This window comes from Trichomonas vaginalis, chromosome V (assembly GCF_026262505.1).
Source record: "Trichomonas vaginalis G3 chromosome V, whole genome shotgun sequence".
Taxonomy (NCBI): Eukaryota; Parabasalia; order Trichomonadida; family Trichomonadidae; genus Trichomonas; species Trichomonas vaginalis.
Genome location: NC_067207.1, coordinates 16,405,908 through 16,432,859, shown reverse-complemented (window position 1 = coordinate 16,432,859; position 26,952 = coordinate 16,405,908). Strand labels below are relative to the sequence as shown.

Genomic DNA, 26,952 nt, shown 5'->3' with positions numbered 1-26,952 from the left:
ACATTTACGATGAAGTCATGACAAAGCATATACGATGAAATCATGACAAAACATATACGAAGAAGTCATGACAAAGTGTTTATGTTTAGTTTCGATGCAGTTTTGACAAAGCATTTATGATGCAGTTTGACAAAACATTTACGATGAAGTTTTGACAAAACATATACGATGAAGTTTTGACAAAACATTTACGAAGAAATCATGACAAAACATATACGATGAAGTCATGACAAAACATATACGATGAAATCATGACAAAACATATACGAAGAAGTCATGACAAAGTGTTTATGTTTAGTTTCGATGCAGTTTTGACAAAGCATTTATGATGCAGTTTGACAAAACATTTACGATGAAGTTTTGACAAAGTGTTTACGATGAAGTTTTGACAAAGTGTTTACGATGAAGTTTTGACAAAGCATATACGATGAAGTTTTGACAAAACATATACGAAGAAATCATGACAAAACATTTACGTTTAGTTTCGATGAAGTTAGTGTCTATGTTATACAGTAATGTTAGTCATGAATGTTTGTCCTAAGTGTTGGCGTTAGTGTTGAAAAATAATGTTTGTCCTACATGAAGCCGTACAAGCGTTTGAATTTGTTTATGAATAAAATTACACTCTTGTTTTCTGTATCTATCATACAAACATAAGCAGCACCTGTTTTTGTAAAGTTTATATGAAGTTTTCGATAGTTAGGACCTGTATAATAATAGAATGCGTCTTCATTCTCAACATAGTAGTAGAACTCAAACGAATGCTTACCATAATCTGTTATTTCAACAGCTTCGTCAGATATTTCATCAACGAACTCATAAACTATATCGCCATACTTGCTTTTATTTCTATTGTTTTCAGATCTAGAACACCAACGAAGGTTTGAGATTCTGTTGTCCGTTCTATCATGATTTATATGGTCTATTTCTTTCAAATTGTTTGGATTTTCAATCCACTGTTCTGCAATAATTCTATGCTTTAAATGCATTTTGTTGTTTAAACTAAGCACAATATAACCATAATTATTTAAGCATTCACTCATAATATGTTTGTCTTTCTTTCGACGAATAGTAAAAGGATATGTCGTACAAATCTCATAATCTTCATGATTTCTCAATGTTTCCCATTGAGTTTGTTCCCCACTAACGTTCTCATTGACGTCTTCAATATCTTCTTCCTCACTGAACTCGTCAATATTTTCACTAGCTCCTTCTGTAATGTTTTCATCGGCATTGTCATTGACTTCTTCTGTAATGTTAGATGTTGTTGTTTCGCTCATGTTCTTTCACTAATGTTAAAAAGTTATGTTGTACGAATTTTGAACAGAATTTAGAGCAGTTATGAAACAATGAAGTATTTTTACGCTATTGAAAGGAACTATGAGAGTGAAGTACATGACAGCAATGACAAAAGGAACTAATATCAAACCTAATGAAATCGCTCACGAGGACATAGAGCTTAACAAGTATTTTGTGGAGTATCTTATAAGTGAAGAGTATGTAAGACCTTACTTCATGTTTGACAGCATGAATGAGGATGTTATTTCATGGTTAAAGAATATAAGCAATGTTTTCGGTAAGTACGTCATAGATGACAAAGGTCTTGTTGTATTTTATGAGACAGCAATACGAACACAGGAACTAATGGATATTATGCACTCAACAGCAAAGAAAGGATTTAGTACTATTGGCATGAATGAACATTGCAGGAATGACATATACAACCTATGCTCACGAAAGCCTTACACAAAAGCAATACAAATGATAGAACATAAGCGTCTAAGGTCAGCAAATGAAATCATTACTGTCAGTGGTTATGAAAGAACTGTTAGCAAAGATGAGTGGAAACAGCTATTCATATTAAGGAAGGACGTTGCTGAACTAGTTAAACCTGTTGCACAAACATTGTTTCAGATAAGACCAGCAATGACTAAGAACCCTTTGACCTTAGTCAATGAGACCATAGAGGTTGAAGATAATGACATGAAAGAACTAGGAATGAATGAGAGAAGTTGTGAAGGATGTTTGAGTCAAAACACATGGTTCTTCAGAGCTGTTAAGAAACTTAGTAAAGAACGACAGAAATATTTTATAGAGAAGTATTGCAAAGGATGTGTAAATGAATTGCTTGAAATAGAACTTAGAGACACTTTCACACTAAAGGACTTGAGGAGAAATAAGTACATGAGTGAAGAAGGTATTGACATAGCTAGTGTTATAAATGACTTAAGAAGATGTGTTGTCGTTATTGACGGAGCACGTATGACATATCTAGTGAAAGATTATGATGGAATACGAGACACAACAACACTTGTGTCAGTAGATAGCAAGGAATTCAATAAGCTCATGAAGAGTGTTTATGTAGGACGTATTGAAGAGAAGGATGTGAACGCACTGATGATTTATGAAGCTGGTCAGAACAAGAACTATCTTATGAAGTCAGGCATGAGATTCTTTGACGAAAGAGATGACATTTACAGCTATTTCAGAGGATATGAGTATGAGGTACTGAATGAAGTAGATGAAAGCATTATTGAAGGATATTTGAAACATGTTCATGATGTCATATGTAATGAGGATGAAGAGCTTTATGAGTATGTTTTGAACTGGTTCGCCTACATCGTTCAAAATCCTTGTGGAAAGACTGGAACAGTACTTTTGTTAACAGGAAAGCAAGGAACTGGTAAGAATGTACTTAGTAATGTTCTATGCGAGCTCATTAGCAAGTACGCCAACAATAATATAACGGCAATAGAGAATGTGGTTGGTAGATTCAATGCTGCTATTGAGAACATGAAGCTCATCGTATGCAATGAACTAAGCTCATGCAATACGTCTAAGGTCATGAACCACGACGCACTAAAGTCAATAGTAACAGAGACTCAGTTGGACTTAAATCAGAAGTGTCAGCCAGTAAGAAAGATAGAGAATGTTTGTAATATCATCATGATATCTAACAACTTCAACTCAGTAAAGATTGACAAAGACGACAGAAGATTTGTTGTCATTGACGTAAGCAGCAGATACAAAGGAAATTACGAATATTTCTCAAATCTCATTGAAAGCTTTAATGAAGAGTTTTATTCAAACTTACTGACGTACTTCATGAAGAAAGATTTAAGTGAATTTGATGTAAGGAAGATACCATTCACCAGGGCTAAACAAGAACTCATCGAAATGAACAAAACACCTTACCAAATGTTTTACGAGGAGTTCTATGAAAAGTTTGTATCCGGATGGAATTGTACAGAGTGCTACAGAAGATATAAAGAATTTGCGAAGGAGAATGAATTCTTTGCATGTAGTTCAAATGTATTTGGTGGCAAGATGAAAGAATTTGTGAAGAGAAGTAGAAAGCGAGACGGTTCTGCAAGAAGTTATATTTACGAAGCAAGTATGATCTTAGAAGGTCGTGGAAAGAAAGAAACAGTGAATTATGAGGAAGTGCTTGAAAAATTCATGGAGTACATGGGAAGCAATATAACATACAACAAAGACATATACAGTGAGTTTAAGTACTACTGTGAACAGCATGAGATTGAAGTAATGAGTAAAGGAGACTTTGAAACGCTTATGAAAGACAGTAAGGAGGTCGTTCATGAGAACAGTGTTGAAATAGTTCATGAGAACAGTGAGGAGGTCATACATGAATGCAATGATGAAATAGTTCACGATGTCGTTCGTGAAGAAGCCATTGCAACAAAGAATGATATAAAGGATTTCATAGAACTTAACAAGGAGGAGTTTAAAGAAGGCTATGAAGTGAAAAGATGTGAAGAAGATTTCTTGGCGTATTTGAAGAAAAAGAGACTAAAGCCAATGGCTCAAAATAAGTTTCAATCGATGTTTGAAAAGAAACGTTTGAGCTATGGTGGTGTAAGAAGCACATATTACTTTGTTAAGAAGTGAGGACATTTATTTTTGTCGTTAGTGTTGGAGTTTGTGTTTGTTGTTAGTATTTGTCATTTGTGCTGAAGTTAGTACTTGATGTTAGTGTTGGAGTTTGTGTTTGTTGTTAGTGTTTGTCATTTGTGCTGAAGTTAGTACTTGATGTTAGTGTTGGAGTTTGTGTTTGTTGTTAGTGAGAGAATAAATTAAATCATGAACTTTGCCATGGTCTCTGTCCCTAGTAGTTTTCATTAAGTTCTGGAAATAATGAAAGTCATAAACTTTGCCATGGTCTCTGTCCCTAGTAGTTTTCATTATCTCACAGAGTTAATGAAAGTCATACTTTCTATCAGATGAAGCATGCAGATGAACATAACGAAAGTTAGTGAGTTTGCCACGAGTTATGAATAAAATATTGGCATATTAGATGAGCTAGCTGATGAAACAGATGAAGATAAATTAAATCTTGGACTTTGCCACACTCTGTCCCTAGTTCCTCAAAATCCTTGACAACGTTGCTTAGAAATTTTGGTTCAAAACCTCATCTGATTTTAATCTGTTATGCTACCTGTTAAGTTTCGCGAGATTATAAATGTCATGGAGTTTATATAAAAAGGAGGGACAGCTAGGGACACTGGAAGTACTTGTAAGGCTATCTGTTAAGATTGCATGAAATACTAAAAAGTCATGAAATCCATTATCGCTGTGCTAGCTTCACCTTAGAGTAAAATGACAAATAAAGTCACTGAAGCAATGAAACAAAAGTTTTTGGTAGAATACATTAAATCAGGAACTATTCCAGAAGGTTTTTACATTCATACTATGAAGGATGGTAGAGTTCAGTTTAGAAAGATAAAGCAACCATTAGATAAAGAAGGAATTTTGAGAAAGATTAAACTTCATGAGGACAACATTGCTAAACTTAGGAAGAAGTTAGAAGAGTTGGAGAAAGGAAGAGAGTTATAAAGCAATGAATTCAACAGGGTGAAAAAACAGGTGAAAAAAGAGGTGAGATCTCACCACTTCACCTAAATTTATTTTTGCGCTATGTTTTCATACGTGTGAGGGTGGTGATATCATTTATTTTTAAGTTTATTTTTTTATTTTACTGAAAATTTTTATTTGGATGTAAATGACAGAACAAAAGCAACTCATTCGAATTCCACAGTATAACAAACATACATTTAAACATTTATTCTTCCTTCCTGAGCATAACATGTTCTTTCAAATACATCCGAGACCAGTTGACTTTTCATTGACTGTGTATAAAGATTGTCATGGTAGTTTTATAAAAACTTATGATGATGAAGGTAAGTTAACAAGACTATGCATTTCAAAACTTGAGAAACTTTATGACTTCAAGTATGACTACAATGGAGTTAACATTGACGATGAAGATATAGAAGAAAATTTATGAGAACGTTTATTTTTTCATTAGTGAGTTCGTTAGTGAAAATGTTAGTGAGGTGAAGTGGTTGGCGGCTTTGTAAATATTTAAGGTTAAGTTAGTGTTGTCGTTTGTGTTGTAAAATATACGTTAACGGTTTTGTAAAGTGTCAAATTCACATATAATGGGTAAGTAGGTGCGCAGTGCCACAGTACCCAACTAACCCATACTAACTGACGAGTTGGATGATATTCAACAAATCAAGGACTCAGTTCAGCAGTTCATTGAAAAATACAACAATACACCACATTTATCTCTCGATATTAATCCAAAAACGAAAAGTAATTACACTCCTAACGAATTATTCGAAGTTTCAAAATTTTGGTACGAGCCAGAAATGCAAAAATGGGAGTTATATATCAAAGAAGAATGGGTCTTAGCAAAATTTGAATAATTACATCATTTTAAATGACTACTAAACAATTTTATTTATGATCAAATTTTATATATTTTTTTGGATCAAATCCATTTTAATAGAATTTATATACTATTCATCTATTAGTAAACACTACCGTATATTATTTTTTAAGCTATCTTATTTTTTGAAATTTTATTCAAATCTTTGGTCGCAAGAGAGAAAGGGACAGACTAGCCCATTGTCACTTTTTAATTTCGCAAATGAACGCTTATGGAGTGGAGTTTTTGGGTAAATCTGATTTGCTTATAAATGAAATAAAATCAAAAGAAACCATATTGGCATTATATTATGCAAAAATAAATGATCTTACTTAGTACTTTTAAAGTTAATTTCAGAAAAAATTTGACACAATGGTATCCGGCACATACAAGTGGTGTACTGTTGCATGCTAAGTTCGGTCAACGATAGAAATTGAGTGTAAATTAATCGTCGAGGAAGTACGATTATGTAAAGTAAAAAAATGTTGTGGGATTTTTAATATTATATATTATTTTATAATAAATTTTTTGAGTCATTTTAAGAAGCACATATAATTTTTTGAATTTAAAAATTAAAGTAATGTCAAACGAATTTATCACTTAATTTAATACTCAGATTTCTTAAAATTAATGAAAAAAGGTTTTCTGAGAACTTTTGAGAATGGTTTTCAAATTCCATTATTGAAAATATATAGGTATTGTATGAAATTCAAACTCTATATTTATTAAAATTCTAAATTTTTAATAAAATAACTTTTCAGAGGAATATGATTTTGAATGGTTGATTAATAAGTATAAAAATGTCTACGATTTTAAGGAGGGAATTGTTCCTTATGAGGTATACATCATAACTATATACTTCATAAGGAACAATTCCCTCTTGATAGCTGGGAAACTTTCTCTGAATAACTTATCATTTGGAGAAAGTTCCCCAGCTATCTATTAGGAACTAAAGGCTATGAGGCACTAATATATAATCAGTGCCTCATAGCCTTTAGTTTCCTATTAAAAACGAGAAAACTTGTTCGAAATGATAAACAATTTCGAACAAGTTTTCTCATTTTAAGGAGGGAATTGTTCCTTATGAGGTATACATCATAACTATATACCTCATAAGGAACAATTCCCTCTTGATATCCTGGATATTTTTGAATATATTTTTTTAATTAAAGTTCTCAAAAGTATTATCAAAAGTGATTTTTTAAAAATATCTCCAATTAATTAACTAATTAAAAGTATTATATTTTTAAAATTAAATGGTTTTTCAATTTTTTTGAAGGAATTGAGATACTTCCCACGACAATAAAATTGAGAGGTTTACATTATGACTGATCTTAGCATGCAACAGTACAACCAAAATATAAGTTAGTTTAAACATATATTGCTATATCTCATGATCTTACTTAGTACTTTTAAAGTTAATTTCAGAAAAAATTTGACACAATGGTATCCGGCACATACAAGTGGTGTACAACCAAAATATAAGTTAGTTTAAACATATATTGCTATATCTCATGATCTTACTTAGTACTTTTAAAGTTAATTTCAGAAAAAATTTGACACAATGGTATCCGGCACATACAAGTGGTGTACAACCAAAATATAAGTTAGTTTAAACATATATTGCTATATCTCATGATCTTACTTAGTACTTTTAAAGTTAATTTCAGAAAAAATTTGACACAATGGTATCCGGCACATACAAGTGGTGTACAACCAAAATATAAGTTAGTTTAAACATATATTGCTATATCTCATGATCTTACTTAGTACTTTTAAAGTTAATTTCAGAAAAAATTTGACACAATGGTATCCGGCACATACAAGTGGTGTACAACCAAATCTTCGACTCGATGAACTTGTCATCGAGTTATATTCCAGTGTTGTTCCTTCATTCCTGATTAAGTTGCAAATTAAAGGTCTGGATTCAGAGAGAAGTGTTAAAGTTATCAAAAAAGTCACAAGAGATTTCGAAGAAATGACACAATTTAAAAAAGTCGAATGCATCAGTATGCTTGAAGCTGTTCAGAAAGGTCTGAAAAATGATACACTTGATCCCAACATTGTTTACTCAACATTAAAAATATTATTGCAAAGAAAACATTTGATTTAATAAACATTTAATTTATTATAATTAATTTTTTATTACAGTATAGTAAAAAATGCTATAAATAAATTATTATATTTTATTAAAATGTGACTTTTAATAGTAAGTGAATAAAATAAATCAGGAATTGGGAAAGAAATAAGGTTAATTAAAAATAATAAAAATTACAAGTTTAAGGTTAATGAAAAGTGACAATGGGCGAGTTTGTCCCCCACTCGGTCGCAAGAAGAATTGCATGATAAATAAAAACATTTAATCAAAGTCAATTTTATTTTTCATATTCAAATGGACTGAGTGTTAACATTTAACATTTTTTGCTAATTGTCGTCAAAAATTAGGCGTAAAGCCAAAATTGATATTTCATATGGTTTTATGATAGATAAGCATTATATTCCCACTCATTATATTCGTAAATTTTGAGGTTTATCCTTCGCTTTTAAGATCATTGAATTTGATTTTTATATAAAATAGTTATATATTAGAAAATAATATGAGTTTATGTGATATTATTTTTCAGAAGATTTTGTGTTCTTCTTCAAAATTTTATTTTTTTATTAAAAAGAATCTTTACAAAATATACATTTACTTTAATTAATATTTAAAAACGTGCTCTATCAAAAGTTCCAAAAATTCAATATTTTAGCTTTTCTGAGGTGTCACTTTTGATGAATTTCTGTTTACAACACTATAACATTACATAATGTATACACAATATATTTGTTATATTATTTTAAAGAGTAGGTGACAAAAGTGCATACTCTTAAACAACCGTTGGATTTCCGGGTGAAATCGTGACACACTTTCGTCTTTCGTAGGCAGTGGTGGTTGTTACAAAAGGTAACTTCGAATGTAGCGTGAAATCTGCAAAAAAAATTCTGAAATTTGAATGGAGAACACAAAAATTGAATAGTTTACGTCAATAAAAAAGAGAAAAATGAAGCCAATGTGTCTCGAACCTAGGACTTAGAGCAGCAATCCCACTGTTTATCAAATTACACTACATGCATCTCTCAACTCAGTGAATGAGATCAACTATATGATAACTTTTTCCCCATTATATTCTTGTGGAAAAGTGACAAATAGCAACTTTGACCCTCTCTCTTATTTTAAATTTTACAAATCCAAGAGATTCTGATTGCATAAAAAATTATGATTTAATGCGATAATTCTATGATGTTTGTAATATACTATTCATGTATATTGAGTATGACTATTATTAATGCATCTTAATGGGGATAAAGAAATAATAGATAATTGATTTTCACATATGATATATTTATTGTTGCCAATATAAATATTTTTGTAAGTATTTTATACTGTTACTCTTATGATGCTTATTATAAAACTCAAGATAAAAAGATTTCAACAAATTTTCACATATGATATATTTATTGTTGCCAATATAAATATTTTTGTAAGTATTTTATACTGTTACTCTTATGATGCTTATTATAAAACTCAAGATAAAAAGATTTCAACAAATTTTCACATATGATATATTTATTGTTGCCAATATAAATATTTTTGTAAGTATTTTATACTGTTACTCTTATGATGCTTATTATAAAACTCAAGATAAAAAGATTTCAACAAATTTTCACATATGATATATTTATTGTTGCCAATATAAATATTTTTGTAAGTATTTTATACTGTTACTCTTATGATGCTTATTATAAAACTCAAGATAAAAAGATTTCAACAAATTTCATTATATCTCATTTTTATTAATGTGATTATTATTAGTAGTAGTAGTAGTGTTTTATATTAGAACTCTTAAATACGATATTTGAATTTCAAGTGAAGTCACTTTGTTGAGGCGGCCTTTAATACCTCAGAAAATAGATTCATTTCCTGCCAATCTGGAAATAGTAAAGTAACTGAAGGATCTATTTCCAACAGCAATACCAATTATGATGGTACATTGTATCAATATACTGGGCGAATAAATACTGAATCAGTAAACTTTTCTAGATGCCAAGCAAATAGAGGATCAGCTCTTTATTATTTGTCACTCAGTGAATCCACTCAAACTCAATTTTGTTTCATTGATTCATGTCATTCAACAGAATATAGTTCAGTTTATTTCAGTTCATTTAGTGCCAAATTGATTAGATCTAATATTATAAACAATTCTCAAACTAGCACTAGTTTCGGAATTATTTATCTAAGTGGTAATTCTCAAAGAAGACTTGATATTGAAGATTGTATATTTGATAAAAATTGTCAAAACGGCAAAGGAGCGTATTTCTGTACTAATAGTGAAGCATCTATTTATATATTCAGAACAATATCAGACTTAAGAACAACACGTCAATATGGAAGCACAATATATATGTCCTCCATGGATACTAACTCTTTTGAAAATAATTTTTCACTTAATTTACCTTTAAAATGCGGCAGACAATTCGGAAATAATTTACATAATACAAACATCATATATTATGCATTTTCATTTTCGTATTTAATTTGTACAGCATTGTTTTCAAAAAGATAAATGTAAAACTTTAGCCATAATATAATACAGATACAACTATTATTTTACAAAATATCTCCTGAAAGTAGAAATAACTTTTCTATTCGAATTTGACAATTGCTTTTTATTGTTACTACCTTTCTTGATTAAATATTGCTATAGAGAGTTTCTAATTAAGCTCTTAGGATAGCAAAATAGAGACACCCAAAGTCTTCAAATAATTGAATGTCTCCCCAAAATTGAGATGGAATGCATGTAGTGAGTGAATCTCCCCAAAATTCAAAAAACTAAAATCAATGAAAGATATAAAAGAAAACTCTTGTAATCGGCCAAAAACTATAAAAAGAAGGTTTAATGAAAAATGAACGATCTAATTTTACATATTTTAAAGCATAAACATGTAAAAATAAAGACTTGTAATATGGGATACTACTTTTAAACACCAGATATGAACTACAGCTTATAAATTAAGGTACTATTGCTATCATGTATAATTTGTTTAGCAATTACTTCTTAAGGGTATAGTAAACTCAAAATTCTAGAGTTTTGAGAGTGCCAATAAACTCTATAGGCCTATATATATCTATATTTTAAAGGAGAGGTTACGCCATAATATTTGATATTATAAATTATTAATTCAAAATAAAAGTAGAAAATGAAACTAATTTTATTCTAACCTATATAAATATATCAATAATCTAAAATGATTATAGTCTGAACTATATTTTACCAGATTATCAAATATAAGAGAAATGAAATAAGGCATAAAAATATCATAGCATAATTATTGGATAAATGCATTAATAAATTATTTATATCATAATGAGAAAAAATCAAAATAAGAAAATGAGCATAATAATAATTTAATTAAAAACAAAAACAATAAATAAAATGTTATTTTCGTTAATCAAAGTCATCAATGTCTTCGTCTTCTGATTCCCATTCGGACTTGAAAACTTGATAATCTCCTCCTGGTACACTCTGAATGTATTTTTTGTATTTGTTCTGTTTTTTAGAACCTTTTGTAACAGTTTTTTGTTTCAATATCATTTTGGAGTAACAATTCTCTTCAAATGATTTGACACAATCTTCTGGAAGTGGGGGAAGATGTAATGCTTTTTGTATATCTCCGAGAAAATGCTCTGGATCATTCCATTCTAAGATTGCAACGTTAACTCTAATGTTAATGTTCTTCCAGGCTCTTGATTTGTCCAAATAGCATGCAATTTTGGAGTTAAACGCTTCATTCATGCAGGTAGATCCAATGGAAGAAACTTTGGAAACTATGGGTGTCCATTTGTGAACCCAGTCATAGAGCATGAATTGAAGTTGGATCGAATTGACACCTTTTTGCCATTCAAAGCATTTGTAATTGTGCGGTTCGCAAAAAGAATGATTGCCTACGTAATGGTAGACACAATTCTCCCACATTTTCGTACGTTTGTCAATATTTTCTTCGGCAAAACATGACCAAAGCCACATACTTAGGCTTGCATTCAGACCCCAGAAAGGTCTCTCTATTTTTTCAATCTTCTGAGTCTTGTCGTTGAAAACTTCAACTGTCTTATGAGAAGCTGAGAACTTTGTAAAATCTTTTGAGATATTTTTTGATACATGACCTGGATCGAATCTTTCAAGATGAGAGACGCCAAATTCTTTAAAGACAGAGACACTTTTGTTATCTCGGTCTTTAATAATCTCTTTAACATCTTTCAAGATATTGTATTTCTTTAATTGCTTCAAGATGATTCGAGTTCCAGCACTTTCCATATTGTTGGAAGCTCCGGAATACTGAGCATGCTGTCTGTTTCCACCAATATGGTTGATGTTCACGCATGCAAGAACTCTTTTTGTGACAGCATCGAGCGCAGTTACTGTACAACTTGGCGAGTTTCGCCTGTGCGTCCATCTTGCATCAATGGATAAGTAACCACTGAAGGACTTTCTCGACAGCATTAGGGAAATACTTTTAAGTCTTCTAATCTTATCGTCACAAAATCTCTGTTGTCTCATGACACCACTCTTCACAGGGGGCTTAGTTCCACAAAGAGAAAGAAAGCGAGCACCTTTTGTATATGGCATTCCGGTCATTATGCAAGCACCAAGCATCTGTCGCGCTGAGAGTCGACGACGTTCGTGGAGTAAAATGTTATGCATTGCCTTTGTTTTCCGTTTTGGGTGAACAATATGGCCCATACAACAAAAAAAAATGAAATCCCGCCAAAAGTGAAAATTGAATAAAAAGTAATAATTAATAAATATATACTATATCATTAGATGAATATTTTGGAATAACATTTTAAAATCGAGGTTTTTCAATGGATAACGGTTCAATCAAAAATTTGACCCCATTTTAGAATCTACATTAAAAATGGAACATTTCTGTCGTTTCAAAATTCCAAAATAACGTTTCTATTCCTCTCAAAAGTAAAAATAAACTTTATTGGGGAAAAAATATTTTTATTTTCCAAAAAAAAATGAAAACCTTAAATGCAAATCTAATTTTGATGCTTTTGTTTGTGATTTTTTGGATTTCGAAAAAAAAAAATTCAGACAAGTTACCATTAACACTAATACGTTTCAGCGAGTCGGTCCCATCAGAGAAATTTTCATAAATCGGCGATATAATTTATTATTTCAGCAAAATATTCTCAGATCCAACTAGAATAAGGTCAAATTATACAAATTTAGCAAAGGCTAGTTATCCTACCTATTCAATTAACTTTAATTTTAAATAATTCAAGACAATTCTCAAAATTACCTTAATAATTGCGTTCTCTTCGCAAAATGACGATTCATCATTCACTACCAGCATAACTGAGGGCTTGTGCTCACAGAATAATACAGATAATTTACTTATTAATGCAAAATTTAGTACCAAAAGGTAATCATAGAAGATACAAAAAAAGTTTCTTTATTTTGATTGCTGATTTTATTTCTTCTAAAATTTACCAAATCTAAAAAATCCAAAATTGAATGCTATTGAATTTCATGTTTATGTAACATATACTATTTATTATATAAGGAATAAAAATTTTATAGTTTTAATCAAAAATAAAGGTGTACTAAATGCATACAAAACAAGGTATTTTTTACTCATCCAAAATATGTTAACAGTGCTATTTATATAATCAATATCCGAATTTCGAAATCATTTTGATGAAATCTTTATTTTAAAATTGAGTTGACTGTTAAAATCACCCGAGAAGAGGGATTATCTCAATGAAAAGTACATAAAATAGCAAACGCACAAGATGGCACTATGCAGCTTTATATTGTTATACAGGATGAACATATAAAATGTTTGGAAAACACTTACTTCGTTCTACAAATGTGTATCTCTTTATATCAAAGATTCTTCTCAAATTATTGAGAGACTTCTCTCAAAAAAAGGAAAATTTGATAACTAAAAAAAATTATGGCATAACCTCTCGTTTTGCATAGATATATATTTACATGGTCACAGTGTTGCATGCTAAGATCAGTCATAATGTAAACCTCTCAATTTTATTGTCGTGGGAAGTATCTCAATTCCTTCAAAAAAATTGAAAAACCATTTAATTTTAAAAATATAATACTTTTAATTAGTTAATTAATTGGAGATATTTTTAAAAAATCACTTTTGATAATACTTTTGAGAACTTTAATTAAAAAAATATATTCAAAAATATCCAGGATATCAAGAGGGAATTGTTCCTTATGAGGTATATAGTTATGATGTATACCTCATAAGGAACAATTCCCTCCTTAAAATGAGAAAACTTGTTCGAAATTGTTTATCATTTCGAACAAGTTTTCTCGTTTTTAATAGGAAACTAAAGGCTATGAGGCACTGATTATATATTAGTGCCTCATAGCCTTTAGTTCCTAATAGATAGCTGGGGAACTTTCTCCAAATGATAAGTTATTCAGAGAAAGTTTCCCAGCTATCAAGAGGGAATTGTTCCTTATGAAGTATATAGTTATGATGTATACCTCATAAGGAACAATTCCCTCCTTAAAATCGTAGACATTTTTATACTTATTAATCAACCATTCAAAATCATATTCCTCTGAAAAGTTATTTTATTAAAAATTTAGAATTTTAATAAATATAGAGTTTGAATTTCATACAATACCTATATATTTTCAATAATGGAATTTGAAAACCATTCTCAAAAGTTCTCAGAAAACCTTTTTTCATTAATTTTAAGAAATCTGAGTATTAAATTAAGTGATAAATTCGTTTGACATTACTTTAATTTTTAAATTCAAAAAATTATATGTGCTTCTTAAAATGACTCAAAAAATTTATTATAAAATAATATATAATATTAAAAATCCCACAACATTTTTTTACTTTACATAATCGTACTTCCTCGACGATTAATTTACACTCAATTTCTATCGTTGACCGAACTTAGCATGCAACAACAGAGCTTATTTTCATTGTCAAAACTTAAAAATTTTTAGTGGACTATAAGTAGTAGGATATGAAGGGTTGTGTGACTTTTTTTGTTACATCTATATATAGACGATGCATTAAAATATATTTATTTATAAATCATTAAAAAATTAACATTAATTTTAAAATAATTTATTTTTTTATCTTTTATAAAAGAAGCTATATATAGATGATGTCAGATATTCCGCGATTAATTAAACATTGTTTAAATTCTGAATGGGTTAAACTTCAATTTAAAAATGAAGATTGTGAATTATTAAATGAATATGAAAGCCAAAATAAGCTAATGAGGTATAAATATAATGATAAAGAATATTTAATTTCATGGAATCAATGGAGTCATAATCAAAGACCTCATAAACGAGAAGAAGAAATTGAAAATAATGAAATGGAAATCATTGATGACATTAAAGAGGATGGAATTCCTAAATTTTGTAGAAAAACCTTTAGAACTAAGTTAGGAGCATATAAAGTAGAGTATTAATCCTGATATCTTAAACTCAATTTAAAAAGGAAGACTGTGAATTATTAAACGCTAATGAATATGAAAATGCTAAATCAAAACTGAGATATAAATATATTGGAAGTGATGAAAGGTGTAAAGATAAAGATAAAGTTTATTCAGTTTCATATAATAATGGCACACGTTAGGGATAAGAAAACATTTAGGAGATTATGGGAATGTTCTGAATTCTTTAAATCTAGTATCCGAGAGAGTAAAAGAAATTAGAAATATTATTTTCATGAATAAAATAAAAAACTTTTTAAAAAATAAACTTTAAAATTCATGTCTTACATTTTTGAATAATTTATTTTTTTATTTTGTATGAAATGAGTGAATCAAATTCGTGACTGTGAATCAATTAATGGATAAACTTTCACCAATTCTCACCCAGTTAAACAAGTAGACGTTTATTTTGATGATTACATACAAAGTTTATTTTATAAAGGTAAGTTTAATATTAACCTATTGCTTTTGCATTTGATGGTAAATTAATCGAAAATTCAAAATTTGGGAATTAATTCGGATATTGAATTTATAACAAATATTAAGGATAAATGGTTTAAACAACAAAACCACCTCACTAAAGTTCTTTGTAGATTAATGATTAAAACTGAGGAAAAAGAATTTAACGGGTTTAAATATCATCCATGTAAAATTTTAGAACTTGGTAACGAAAAACTTCAGAAAAATTAAACGCAAGACTATCAAAAGATAGAGTTGAAAGAGTAAATAAACTCGCTAAAGGTAATGGTAATGATGAAGAAGAATTTGATGAGTTCAACATTGAACTTTAAGAAACTAATGATTATTTGAATTTATGAAATCAATTATTTGATTCATTCTTTCTTCAATCTCTTCTATTCTTTTTGTTAATCATCTATTTTCATTAATGAGGTGATTCTTGATTGAGGAATAGATTTCAAACTAACCACCCCCTTTATTTTTGAAATTTTGAATCCATCAACTTTAAACATTTTTATTCAATTTACATGTTGTCAATTCTTCAAATAATTTTTTATTATTAGCATAATAGTCATTAAATTCTTCAACAGATGAAAAAATTTTTATTTCAGTAATTGGTTTAACAACGTTTATTTTTTGTTGAACATTTTCACTTTCATTTTTTCTTCCTCCTCTGTTTCATTTATTTTTAAAATCGGTTTCATTTATCATTAAATAAAAATTAGAATATAAGTGATGAAATATATTTTTTTAATTAATATTAAATCAGAAATGGCGGCAGGATTCTTTAAAAAATTATGGGATGGAATTAAGAAAGCTGCGGGTTGGGTTCATAAAAAGATTATTAAACCCATTGCAAACTTTTTGGCACCAGTAGCGAAAACGGCAGGAACTATCATAGGTGGAGTATTAGGTACTAAAGCAGGTAATCCGGCGATGGGAGCACAAGCAGGTAACGCAATTGGTGGAATAGCTGAAGGAATACTTAATAAAATAGGAGGTAGATAGTGGAAAAATAAATAAATATTATTTTTATCTTAGTATCGGTTGTAGTCTTTGATAAACTTTTTCTCCTTTATTTAAAACTTCTCTTATTGGGGCAGCTTTTGGTGTTATTGATTCAGCAACGTCACTAATTGCTTCTTTATTCTTAAATATCCAATTTGCTCCTTCTTCAATGTTTCCCAAACTTTACTCGCTCCTCTTTTTACTTTATCCACAGTTTCTTAAATATACCTGCAGCCATAGTTGATTATTTCATTAAAATTAAAAATTCATTTTCATCTTTTAATTTTGATTTTTTATTTATTAATAAATGACGACTAACTATTTGGTGCCAAACACTAAACCGATTAATGGAAATGTGTTTCATTCATTCGAAAAGATAAATGAAATATTCGCAAAGAATGACGGTAGAAGATATTATAGAGAACTTGAAAGTTCATGCTATGACTCTGATGCTCCATATTTTGATGATAAACAAACTCATTTAAGAATTACAAATCCGGCTCATGATGTGAACCAATTAGGTGACACATATATTAAACGCAAAGTTAAAGCAACTCTAGTTTCAAATAAAGCTTTCACATGTGATGCCGCTTTTAAATGCATGCGTTTATTCGTTGGTTACAAATCATCAAATCAAAGCTTTAAACAATTAGAAGTAGAAACCGAAAGAGGTGATGCCGGTTATCTTCAGATGGATTGCGCCCGTGAATCTTTCGCATTTGCAACATATAAACCAAAATCAGAAAGGAAAGTTAAAAAGTTTGTTCATTCGTTATATAATAATGTTCAAAAATATGATAACTCAGTATGTGGTAAATATATTGACCCTTCAGAAGTTTTCAAGAAAGCAAATGAAGAAGTTGATGTCACTTTTGATATGATTATTCCGGTAAATGATTTGTTAGCATTTCAGGCGTTCGATGATTATCCTAAATCATTTGGTGATATCATTCTTAAATATTATGTTTTCAGGGATACTTTAGTATTTTGTCAGGTTGACCCGTTAAGAGTTGCTGATTTACAAAATTACGTTTATGAAAAGATAACTGATGAAAATTATGAAAAGATTATGAATCATGTTTATAAATATGATCGCAAATTCCAACAAATCGGACTTCCTACCAAATTAATTACAAGCTTAGCCGCTACATTGCTGAGGCAACAGTTGATGACGTTATTATTTCATGCACAAAGATGGAAGTTTTAGAGGATAAATGCATTACACCAGGATACGGTTTAATTGAAGAATCAGTTAAAGCAATACCACGTTTATTTAGTAAGGAAGATCCATTCATGATTCCAGCTCAACATATTGACGTTCGTTCACTAAATGGAGGTTGCATCACTCCTGAAGGTATTAGCTCAGATTTCTCATACGCTCTTCATAATGTTACAGATGTTGTGTTAACATTTCCGAAGAATGCAATGCAAAGAACGTTTTAGAAAATCCAATGCTTCGAGGTCTTCAGGTCACTATAGATTCCAGAAACTTCCCGATCAAGCGATGACCACAGTGGGCGACATATTCTTTACACGTATGCTTCAAGCTTCTGATTTAGATGGAGTGAATGAATGCACAGAAGAATACGAGGACTCATTAACTAGACCATGAATGCAGATGATGGCACCCATTAGCTAGAACATGGAAAGACCAAACTTCATTCTTATGCACTATTCCAGTTCAACGTGATGGAGCGGGTATATTCTTTGATGGATTAGAAACTTTCAACTCACAAGTTACAGTACAAGTGAAAGCTTATCCAATCATTCAGGGTGAAAATGACACTTACTGTTCAAAGGTGACAAATCCTCCTCAGGTTTGGTTTACTAGGACTACATATTGGACATGGACACCGGACGAAGGTTTGAAATATCATCCAACAGGTACACCACCACAGTATAGAAGTTCATATGATGAAATATTGATGAATAGAAATGTTTAAAATTATAAATTTATTTTTGATTAAATGGATTTAAATTCATCCACCTTATGAAGAATTAGCGGAGTATATAATACATACGTAGATGATATGATTAATGAAGCATTGAGTGATAATAGAAATGCTCTATCTAAGGAAAAATTAATGAAAATTCCATATTCTGAATGTTACTTAAATTCAATCACTGCAGCAATTGGTAAACAGAATAAAGGTAAAACATTAACGATATTAAAACAAATTATCATTATTGCTAACACTTCCCCTATTCACATGTGTTAATTTATATCAACCGTTCAGGTTCACCTTCAGATGATACATTTGAATCTTTAAAGCATTTAATCAAAATTCCAATTATTTATTTATCACAAGAAGAAGCAGAAGATTATTTAAAAAACTTTTTAATGTATAAAGAATTATATAATACAATCAAGAAGCAAGGATTAGAGGATAAAATTATTGATAAACAACGGGATGAATTATTTGAAACACTTTCTATTTCAAATTTTGATAGAGAATTTTTGCATTCACTCATTTTTCTAGATGATGCAGTGAAATCAAAACTAATAACAAATGAGAAATCATATTTTAATCAGTTATTAACTCAATGTCGACACATTCAGTGTTCATTCTTTATGGCTGTTCAATATTTCAAAGCATTAAGCACAAACATTAAATCAAATCTATCAACACTTTTCATTTTCAGTGGGTTTAGTCGTCAACAGTTGAACGTTATGCTTTATCAAGTGAATTTACCAATGAGCATTAATGAACTTTACACACAATATCAGCAATTAGGTGAACATGGAAAAATAATAGTTGATTTAAATAAAGGAAGTGTTAAATTTGATTAACTTTTTATAATTAATTTTTATTTTTTATTTATAATTAAACATGACAGAAATGGCAAATCTTCTACAGGTTCCATTAAAACAAGGAACAAACAAAAGGGTGCATATAATAGAACTATGAAAGTTCCTGATGGAATGAAAGAATTAGTTCATATTGTTGCTGGTCTTCAAAAAGATGTTAAACAAATGAGAAACGTTTTAACATTACCAGAAGCTCAAGCATATGCCAAACGTCAAGGTCCAAATTGGGAAGCACACGAAGCAGACATTACGGGTCCAAATGGAAAACCTGATGGTATAAATGAAGTTTTCGTTACTGATGGTCAAGGTAATATTAAAGTCATAAATGGTTACAAATTAACTATAACTGATTATCCTAAACGTAAAGCATATAATGAACGTTATCCTATGCAATTTGATGAAAATGGAAAAGCTGTTAAACAATACATTGGAGAAGGTGAAAATGGTCCAATTAATTCATACCGTTATAATCCATATTCTTATTTCAATGAAGAATTAAATGCTATTGAAGAGGGACCGGATGGATTACCACAATTCTAACCAGTTTGATGGTCAATATGCAAATATTAGACCTGAAATTTCAGCTAAGAAATTCTTTAAAGTTGCTTTATTCGATCCAGTTTTCGCAAATGTTAAAGATGAACTTAAACATCAATTCCAACCAATTATAGTAGCAAGAATTGCATCAGGTGCTTTATCTCAAGCATTCAAAGATTTAATTAAGAAACCATTATATCAGCAACGAGGTTTAACTTATGATTTAGTTAAGGAATCAGATAAAAGAAAATTTGAGAAATCAGATGATTATAAGAATGCAATTAATGAATATATTAGGTCTATTAATTACAATGAACAGCTAAAAATCAACTTCAAGAACAAATACAGGGAATAATAGATTCAAAACTTCCAGCAAAATAAAAGTTTAAATATATTTTTTTATTCGAATATAAATGAGAAGACGTTTCACTAGTCAAAAGAACACTAACGCAAAAGCAGAGATTACGGTTGGTTATAACGTAAATGATGATAAATCACGAATTATTCAAAATGTTAAAGTTAATGTTAGCCCTGAATTAACAAGGTCAGCAACTCAACCAAATTTATTAACTCGTGACTTACCGAAAAAGGAGGAGGAGCAAAATAAAGAAGATGGAGACCCAATCATTTTATCTGAACCCGGTAAAGAACCTGTTGAAATTCCCACTTATCCAACATACCCCCACTCTTTCATCAAACATCGAGAACCCATATAAAATAGACATTAATTCTGAATTAATGAAAATTTACCGTGATATAATAATTAATAATTATGATTCAATAATAAATTTAATTGACAATCCGGTTTAATTATTTTACCTTATGAATCATTAATTCACATTATCGCCATTCTTTGTGATGTTCAAGATTCAGACGTTAAGATTCAATTTTTCATAGATGATGAGGTTTCATGCTGCGGAACAGTTGCAAAAATAAATCCTATAAAGGATATTAGCACAATTAAGATATCAAAGAACGGAACAACAACTGAACTTCATTTAACATATAATGATATTTATAATAAAATAGTTGATGAATATAAAATATCACTTGAAAAATTCTTTGTTAAGGCTATTTAATATTCAAGCATTAACATTATCGAATAATAATCCTTTGAATCATAATCAATAATAATTGACCTTTCACCAGTTTCTATCGTTTGTTTTATTTCTTTTTGTTCCCACTATCCGGATCGGTCATTGTAATTGTTTTTGTTATAGTATCAGCTTTATCTTTAACTTCAATCTTTTTTCCATCGGGATATTTAAACCAAAATTCCAAAAATTCGATATTGTCAATCTGTTCATATTTTAATCTATCAATTACATTTTTAATACCATCTGAAAATCTTATGAAATGGTCATTATATGGGTTTGATTGAACTAAATTTGAATGAAGTGAAATATAACCTGTTGATGAATATGACACTGACTCATATTTTCTGAAAACACTAAAATTTATAACATGAATGAATTTCTTATTTTGAATTTATGAATTCTTGAGGTAATCTTATTCTAGTTTTATTTATCACTGGAAAATAACGCTTTACCATATTTTTAATCGTAATAAAAATGTCAATTATCAATATTATTTCGAATAATAGCTGTGAATTAAATTTAACAGTTAGCGGAATTTATAATGTTACTCTCGTTTCTGTGAGTGGTAAATTTAATCCCATTCTTTTAGACCCTTCAGATTATATATCATTTATTAAAGATGACCTTGAAAAAACGTATGATATGTATATAAATAATGTGATAGCGAAATGGGATATTAACATGATTTTAAGTTATTTAAATGAATCATTTATCGTATGGTATGAAGAAAATTTTAAATCAAAACCCGATAAACTTTTTGAACTTGATGAAATAAATAACCTTATTAAATTCCGCTGAAAATTAAATTTTGTACTCCTCATCTTCGTTCATTGTTGGGATATTAAATTTTGAAAAAGATGTTGGGGATGTTTTTATTTGACACTGGTTCCAATTTCATTTTAATCAAATGTGATAAAGTTAATACCCCAATGAGATTTTCACATCAAACATTAGACCTAACTCTTACCCATCAATACAAAACATTTTATCCATCAACTTAAACACATTTTCTTTATCATATCCGTTTCAATTATCCGGGAATTCATTTATTCTTCATTCAAAAGATTTATCAAATATTAAATTTAGAATAACTGACCTATTTGATTGTGATTTAGAATTTATGAATGAAATATTATGGCAATTTCAAATAGAGAAAATAGCTGATGAGATAACGGATTAAATATTTATTTTTAAATCGTAATAAATGATTAAACAACAGCAACTTAAGGCGCAAAGCGCCCAGGTCTTCAGACCATTACATACGCCATATATGCATATAATTCAAAGACGGCAGAACAAACGCAAAGGTTGAAATATGGAGATTTGGAGATAGTATTGAAAAATGACCATTTCGAATTCGTTTGCAAAGGTGGTGCAGTGATATCAAATATAAAAGAAATTTTATTTATGAATTCAAAAATTAAAGGAATAACGGATGATATAACATCAATTCCACCAGAAGAACAGAGATATTACGCATTAAATGCATTTCCTAAAGTTTTGAAGATTGGAAGATTTAATTTAAATGAGGAATTCATAGAAGGTTTCCTAAACGACATAATGAAGAAGGGGGATAAGGAATATGTGGATAGTGAATTAAATAAGAAGGCAAATTTGGTTTATGTTGATGAAAAGATAATGAAATTAAAGAAAAGGTTGAATGGTATCATGAATGGACATCGGAGACTTTTAAAGTTAAAGCTGATACAGGATGGGTTTCAGGATGTTTAGACCTTAAAGCAGATAAAACTTATGTTGATGAAAAAGATAATGAAATTAAAAGAAAAGGTTGAATGGTATCATGAATGGACATCGGAGACTTTTAAAGTTAAAGCTGATACAGGATGGGTTTCAGGATGTTTAGACCTTAAAGCAGATAAAACTTATGTTGATGAAAATTATGCAAAGAAGTCGGAAGTAAATGATGTGATTACAAGCATGAAAAATGAAATACTTCAAACATTATATCCTGTTGGTTCTATTTATACGTCAATGAACTCAACAAATCACAACAGTTGGTTTTGGTACGTGGAAGCAGATTGTAGATAAATTCTTATACTGTGCTAGATATTCAAAGCAAACAGGAGGTTCGAAGAAAATTAAAGAAGCAAACCTTCCACCGCACACTCATACAGGAACGACAAACTTTTCTGGCGACCATAGCCATCATTAAGAGACCACCCATTATACACTCAGAATATAAAGCTGGCAATGATGTTTTATCTCCATCTTATAACAATGCAGCAAAAAAATTTTTCGACCAACTGAACCGGGAGGAAATCATTCACACACTTTCACAACAAATCAACAGGCTTGGGTAAAGATTACATGCCACCATTTGTGACTATATTCGCATGGTACGAATGAACTAAATATATTTTATGTCTGTAATTAATTAGGTAATGAAGTAATGGATACCCCACAAGCTCAAAATTTACCACGAATCATAACAAGGGAGGAAATGATAAAAATGATGCAAGAAGGGTTCGGGAAGAGGAATAAAAATTAAATTTGGATTGAGTTTAAAAATTCATCTTTATTAAATTCATCTCTTCCAATCAATTTATTTATTCTATTAAATTCTTTTATTTTTGCTTCACTCAGTTTAAGGATTGAACGGTAAGTTTCTAATTTTTCGATTATTTCTTTCCTCTCTTTATCGTTTTCAGCCCCACCGCATTGCGGCTTCTTTTGTAATAGCATATTTTTGATTTAATTCTGTTTAGTTTCTTTTTATATTCATTGTCTGGACTCTTGGCTGCTTTTTGTCACTCATTTCTTACGAAATAAAAAAATTAAATATTATTTAAATATAATGGAGTAATAAAATAATCGGAATTTCTATTAATTTATTGTCAACTTCAACTAATGCATTGCCGTTAATATATCTAACAAATTCAGCTATTGTGTCAAATCTTCGTCTTCTTTTTGTCATTGATTTATCAGTTTTTCCATAATCGAGATGAATCAAAATTTATCCCTTGTTTAAAATTCATGAGCCCCGAATTAATTTGTTCACGTTTAACATCATTCAACCTTTCCATTTGCTTTCTAATATATTCCATTCTTTTGAAATATCATTTTTCATTTCCACTGGTTTCATGTTTATAGTTCTATGCCATGTATTATTGTAATAATATACTAACTGTTGTATGATGGAGTCATGATTTCCATCCCAGTATATCTGACCGTTAACCCTAACGCATCTCTAAGAGTTCTCATTACCGCATCAACTATTTTATTATGAAACGTATATGGAGAGGATGAAAAGAAAAAATTAATTTGTGGGAAATAATGAGCCATAGCTGCCTGAAATCCTTTATCACCATCACCCTGATATTATCTACTCTTTCATGATCTAGTAAGTATTGTATAGCTCTTCTTGTTTCCTGTTCTGTTTTCCCTTTCACTGGAATGCAATATAAATATCTAGTGTTAATGTTAATGGCAAATAAATAAGTAACGTTTCCTTTTGAATATTCCAGATGATCGATTTCGTATGAATATGGATATGGAGCAAATGAAGGGCGACTAAATTTTTCCTTTAACGGTTGAATTTTCGGGTCAATTGGTTTATTTAATATCTTGAAATCCTTTTTAAAATCTTTTTGCTTCTTTAATGTTTGAAATGGATATAATAAAGTGAATGATGAAGGATTAACTGAAGGAGGAGGAGGTACTGTCGTTGGAGGTTTTGGTGTTGCAAGTGGTTTAATTTTATCTGCTTTGATTTTGGATTTCATTCCCCCTTCATTAATTCTGGATGTATTCTATTCATTTGTTTTAAATATGCTGTATATAAAGGTTTGATATACTTTCCCGCTTCGAGTTTATGTTGAAGGATGAATTCCAAAAGTTGATCTTCATTTAAAAGTCGGGCTGAATATGGTTTAACTAATGAATCATAAATTAAAGCTTGTGCATCATTTATGGTCTGAAGGACCTGGGTGTTTTGCACCTTTTGTTTTTGTTCCTTTGTTTTTTGCGGCTCATGATTATATAATTTATATAATTCATCAATATCTTCTTCTGTTAATACTTTATTTTTGAAATCTTTCAATTGTTTAAGTTGTGATTTAGTTTTTCCCTTTGTATATTCATTATTTTTAATTTTGTCTTTAATTTTAGAAATTATTTTATCATGATATTTCAAAATTTCATTTTTATAATACGGATAATAATAATCCACATCATCACCCGTTATATTTTTATTATATTTTTGGAGATATGATTTTAATTCATAATAAGTAAGAAAATTTTGATTAAGTACTAAATCATAAATTAAATTTTTTTAAATCTGCGCTATTCATTTATATAAAAATAAAATAAGTGTTTTAAGGGTGCCCGCCTCTTTGAATCATAGTATCAAAACCATTATTTACGGTTCCTTTTGTCTCTTCTGTGGCATTTTATTAAAAATAAAATTTTAAATTGTATTAAATAAATGGCATACAACATCCATTTTCACAACATACAGCCTTAGTGTGTGCTCCTGTTAATGCAGTCTTACCGATTGTTAAGCGAGTCATTGACCCGTTTTTAAGTTGTAAATTAATATTCTGACCATCAAATATCACTTTATCATTTATTATATCCAAATAATTTTTAGGTGTTAATTGTTTATTTTGTCGTAAACTAACACCTTTCATTTTTTGTGCAATCTTTTTAAAATCACTTCCATCAATTGAACCGTTGAATGATGTATAACACTTAGGGCATAAAGCAACCATGTTATCACCTTGTTTCTCAATTGCTAAACCCAATAACTTCTTCTCATGTGCTTTTTCTTCAGCTTTATTCTTTAATTTAGGTTTAAATTTCTCATCAAAACAGAAGAAATCAAAAGGTGCGAATTTGAAAATGTTTTTATCATAAAATTGTTTATCGGTAACAATTGCTTGAAATGCTTGAGTGTTAGGAAGATTTGGGTCGCCAGCGATTGCCCAATAAGATGAATCAGTATCACCTTCAATGAAATGAAACGATTAACATTCATGCATTTATACATAAAATCATAAATGAAAACCAAATACCAGTATTTAGCATTACCTAAAGTGAAGAATGCCTCTTGTAAACATGTATCACATCTATAAAATCTATCTTTAAGCATCACTTGATATGTATCTTCACCTATTTCTCTTATGTTTTTAAACTTATTTGACATACATGCAACGCGTGCCTTCTGTGCATTCATTATTTTAGTCTTTGCGTAATTTTGTGTATTCATTGCATCGTAACCATATGATCCATTAAGTGAAATCTTGCAAAATAAACTTTTTCCTTTATTTCCTTCTAATTCAGCCTTTTGTCTTTTGTTCATAAATTTGTTCGCAAATTCATTAAAACAAGTGTTTTTAGTAAATGTTAAAATTGATTGAATGTCATCAATGATAAAATGAAATCTGTCTATTAGATACCAAAGATAATAAGAAGAAAATGGTTGATATTGGTTGTATGTTGATGCTAACTGAGTTAATTTCCTCTGTTTCTGGTCAACCGGTAGATTGTTTGATTTCATGTAATTATACATAAAACTGCCAATTGTTTTTTCATCTGTGATAATATCTAAGTTTCTTATTATCGGTAAAAAGTTTATGTAATCATTAATGTATTTTTCATCAATGTGACCCTTTACTTCAGCCACGAATAAAGTATTTTTCTTCTTAATTATTCCCAGTGCTTTTGCTTTTTTGTTGCTGTATCACAAATGATAACACCATTCAATCTTCCCGGCATATACATTTTATGGTCGGTATATTGAATGAAATCATGAGGA

General features: G+C 29.7%; 3 protein-coding genes and 3 pseudogenes across 6 annotated transcripts, besides 11 other annotated features; 3 read left to right on the top strand and 3 right to left on the bottom strand.

Moving 5' to 3' along the window:
* Positions 1-3,423: part of a mobile genetic element that runs on past the window's edge.
* On the bottom strand, positions 576-989 carry TVAGG3_0347990 (HNH endonuclease family; the record flags this gene model as incomplete). Its single annotated transcript, XM_051230984.1, has 1 exon — positions 576-989. One exon carries the CDS (start codon positions 987-989, stop codon positions 576-578), a length of 414 nt encoding a protein of 137 aa, XP_051100714.1.
* Positions 3,424-5,909: 2,486 nt separating the features above from the next.
* Positions 5,910-5,947: a terminal%2Cinverted (terminal inverted repeat of MuDR-5_TvMULE4 transposon ID:TVAGG3_0347970).
* Positions 5,910-6,132: a mobile genetic element.
* Positions 6,133-7,078: 946 nt separating this feature from the next.
* Positions 7,079-8,055: a mobile genetic element.
* Positions 8,019-8,055: a terminal%2Cinverted (terminal inverted repeat of MuDR-5_TvMULE4 transposon ID:TVAGG3_0347960).
* A 430-nt stretch (positions 8,056-8,485) lies between these two features.
* Positions 8,486-8,523: a mobile genetic element.
* Positions 8,486-8,523: a terminal%2Cinverted (terminal inverted repeat of Banshee-A3 transposon ID:TVAGG3_0347950).
* A 50-nt stretch (positions 8,524-8,573) lies between these two features.
* Positions 8,574-8,603: a mobile genetic element.
* A 2,228-nt stretch (positions 8,604-10,831) lies between these two features.
* Positions 10,832-10,853: a terminal%2Cinverted (terminal inverted repeat of Kolobok-1_TV transposon ID:TVAGG3_0347920).
* Positions 10,832-13,780: a mobile genetic element.
* On the bottom strand, positions 11,811-12,510 carry TVAGG3_0347930 (zebrafish ch211-108c17.2-related family; the record flags this gene model as incomplete). The annotated part of the gene is made up of 1 exon (XM_051230983.1): positions 11,811-12,510. A coding segment is annotated over one exon (700 nt), but the record flags the coding sequence as incomplete, so codon positions are not given.
* A 2,716-nt stretch (positions 13,781-16,496) lies between the features above and the next one.
* TVAGG3_0347910 (N-acetylmuramoyl-l-alanine amidase family) lies at positions 16,497-16,733 on the top strand (the record flags this gene model as incomplete). The annotated part of the gene is made up of 1 exon (XM_051230982.1): positions 16,497-16,733. The coding sequence occupies one exon, from the start codon at positions 16,497-16,499 to the stop codon at positions 16,731-16,733; it is 237 nt and encodes a 78-aa protein (XP_051100712.1).
* Positions 16,734-18,104: 1,371 nt separating this feature from the next.
* Positions 18,105-26,952: part of a mobile genetic element that runs on past the window's edge.
* Positions 19,565-20,384, top strand: TVAGG3_0347900 (annotated as a pseudogene). The gene has a single exon. A coding segment is annotated over exon 1 (820 nt).
* On the top strand, positions 22,584-23,204 carry TVAGG3_0347890 (annotated as a pseudogene). Its single transcript has one exon. A coding segment is annotated over exon 1 (621 nt).
* TVAGG3_0347880 lies at positions 25,613-26,370 on the bottom strand (annotated as a pseudogene). The gene has a single exon. A coding segment is annotated over exon 1 (758 nt).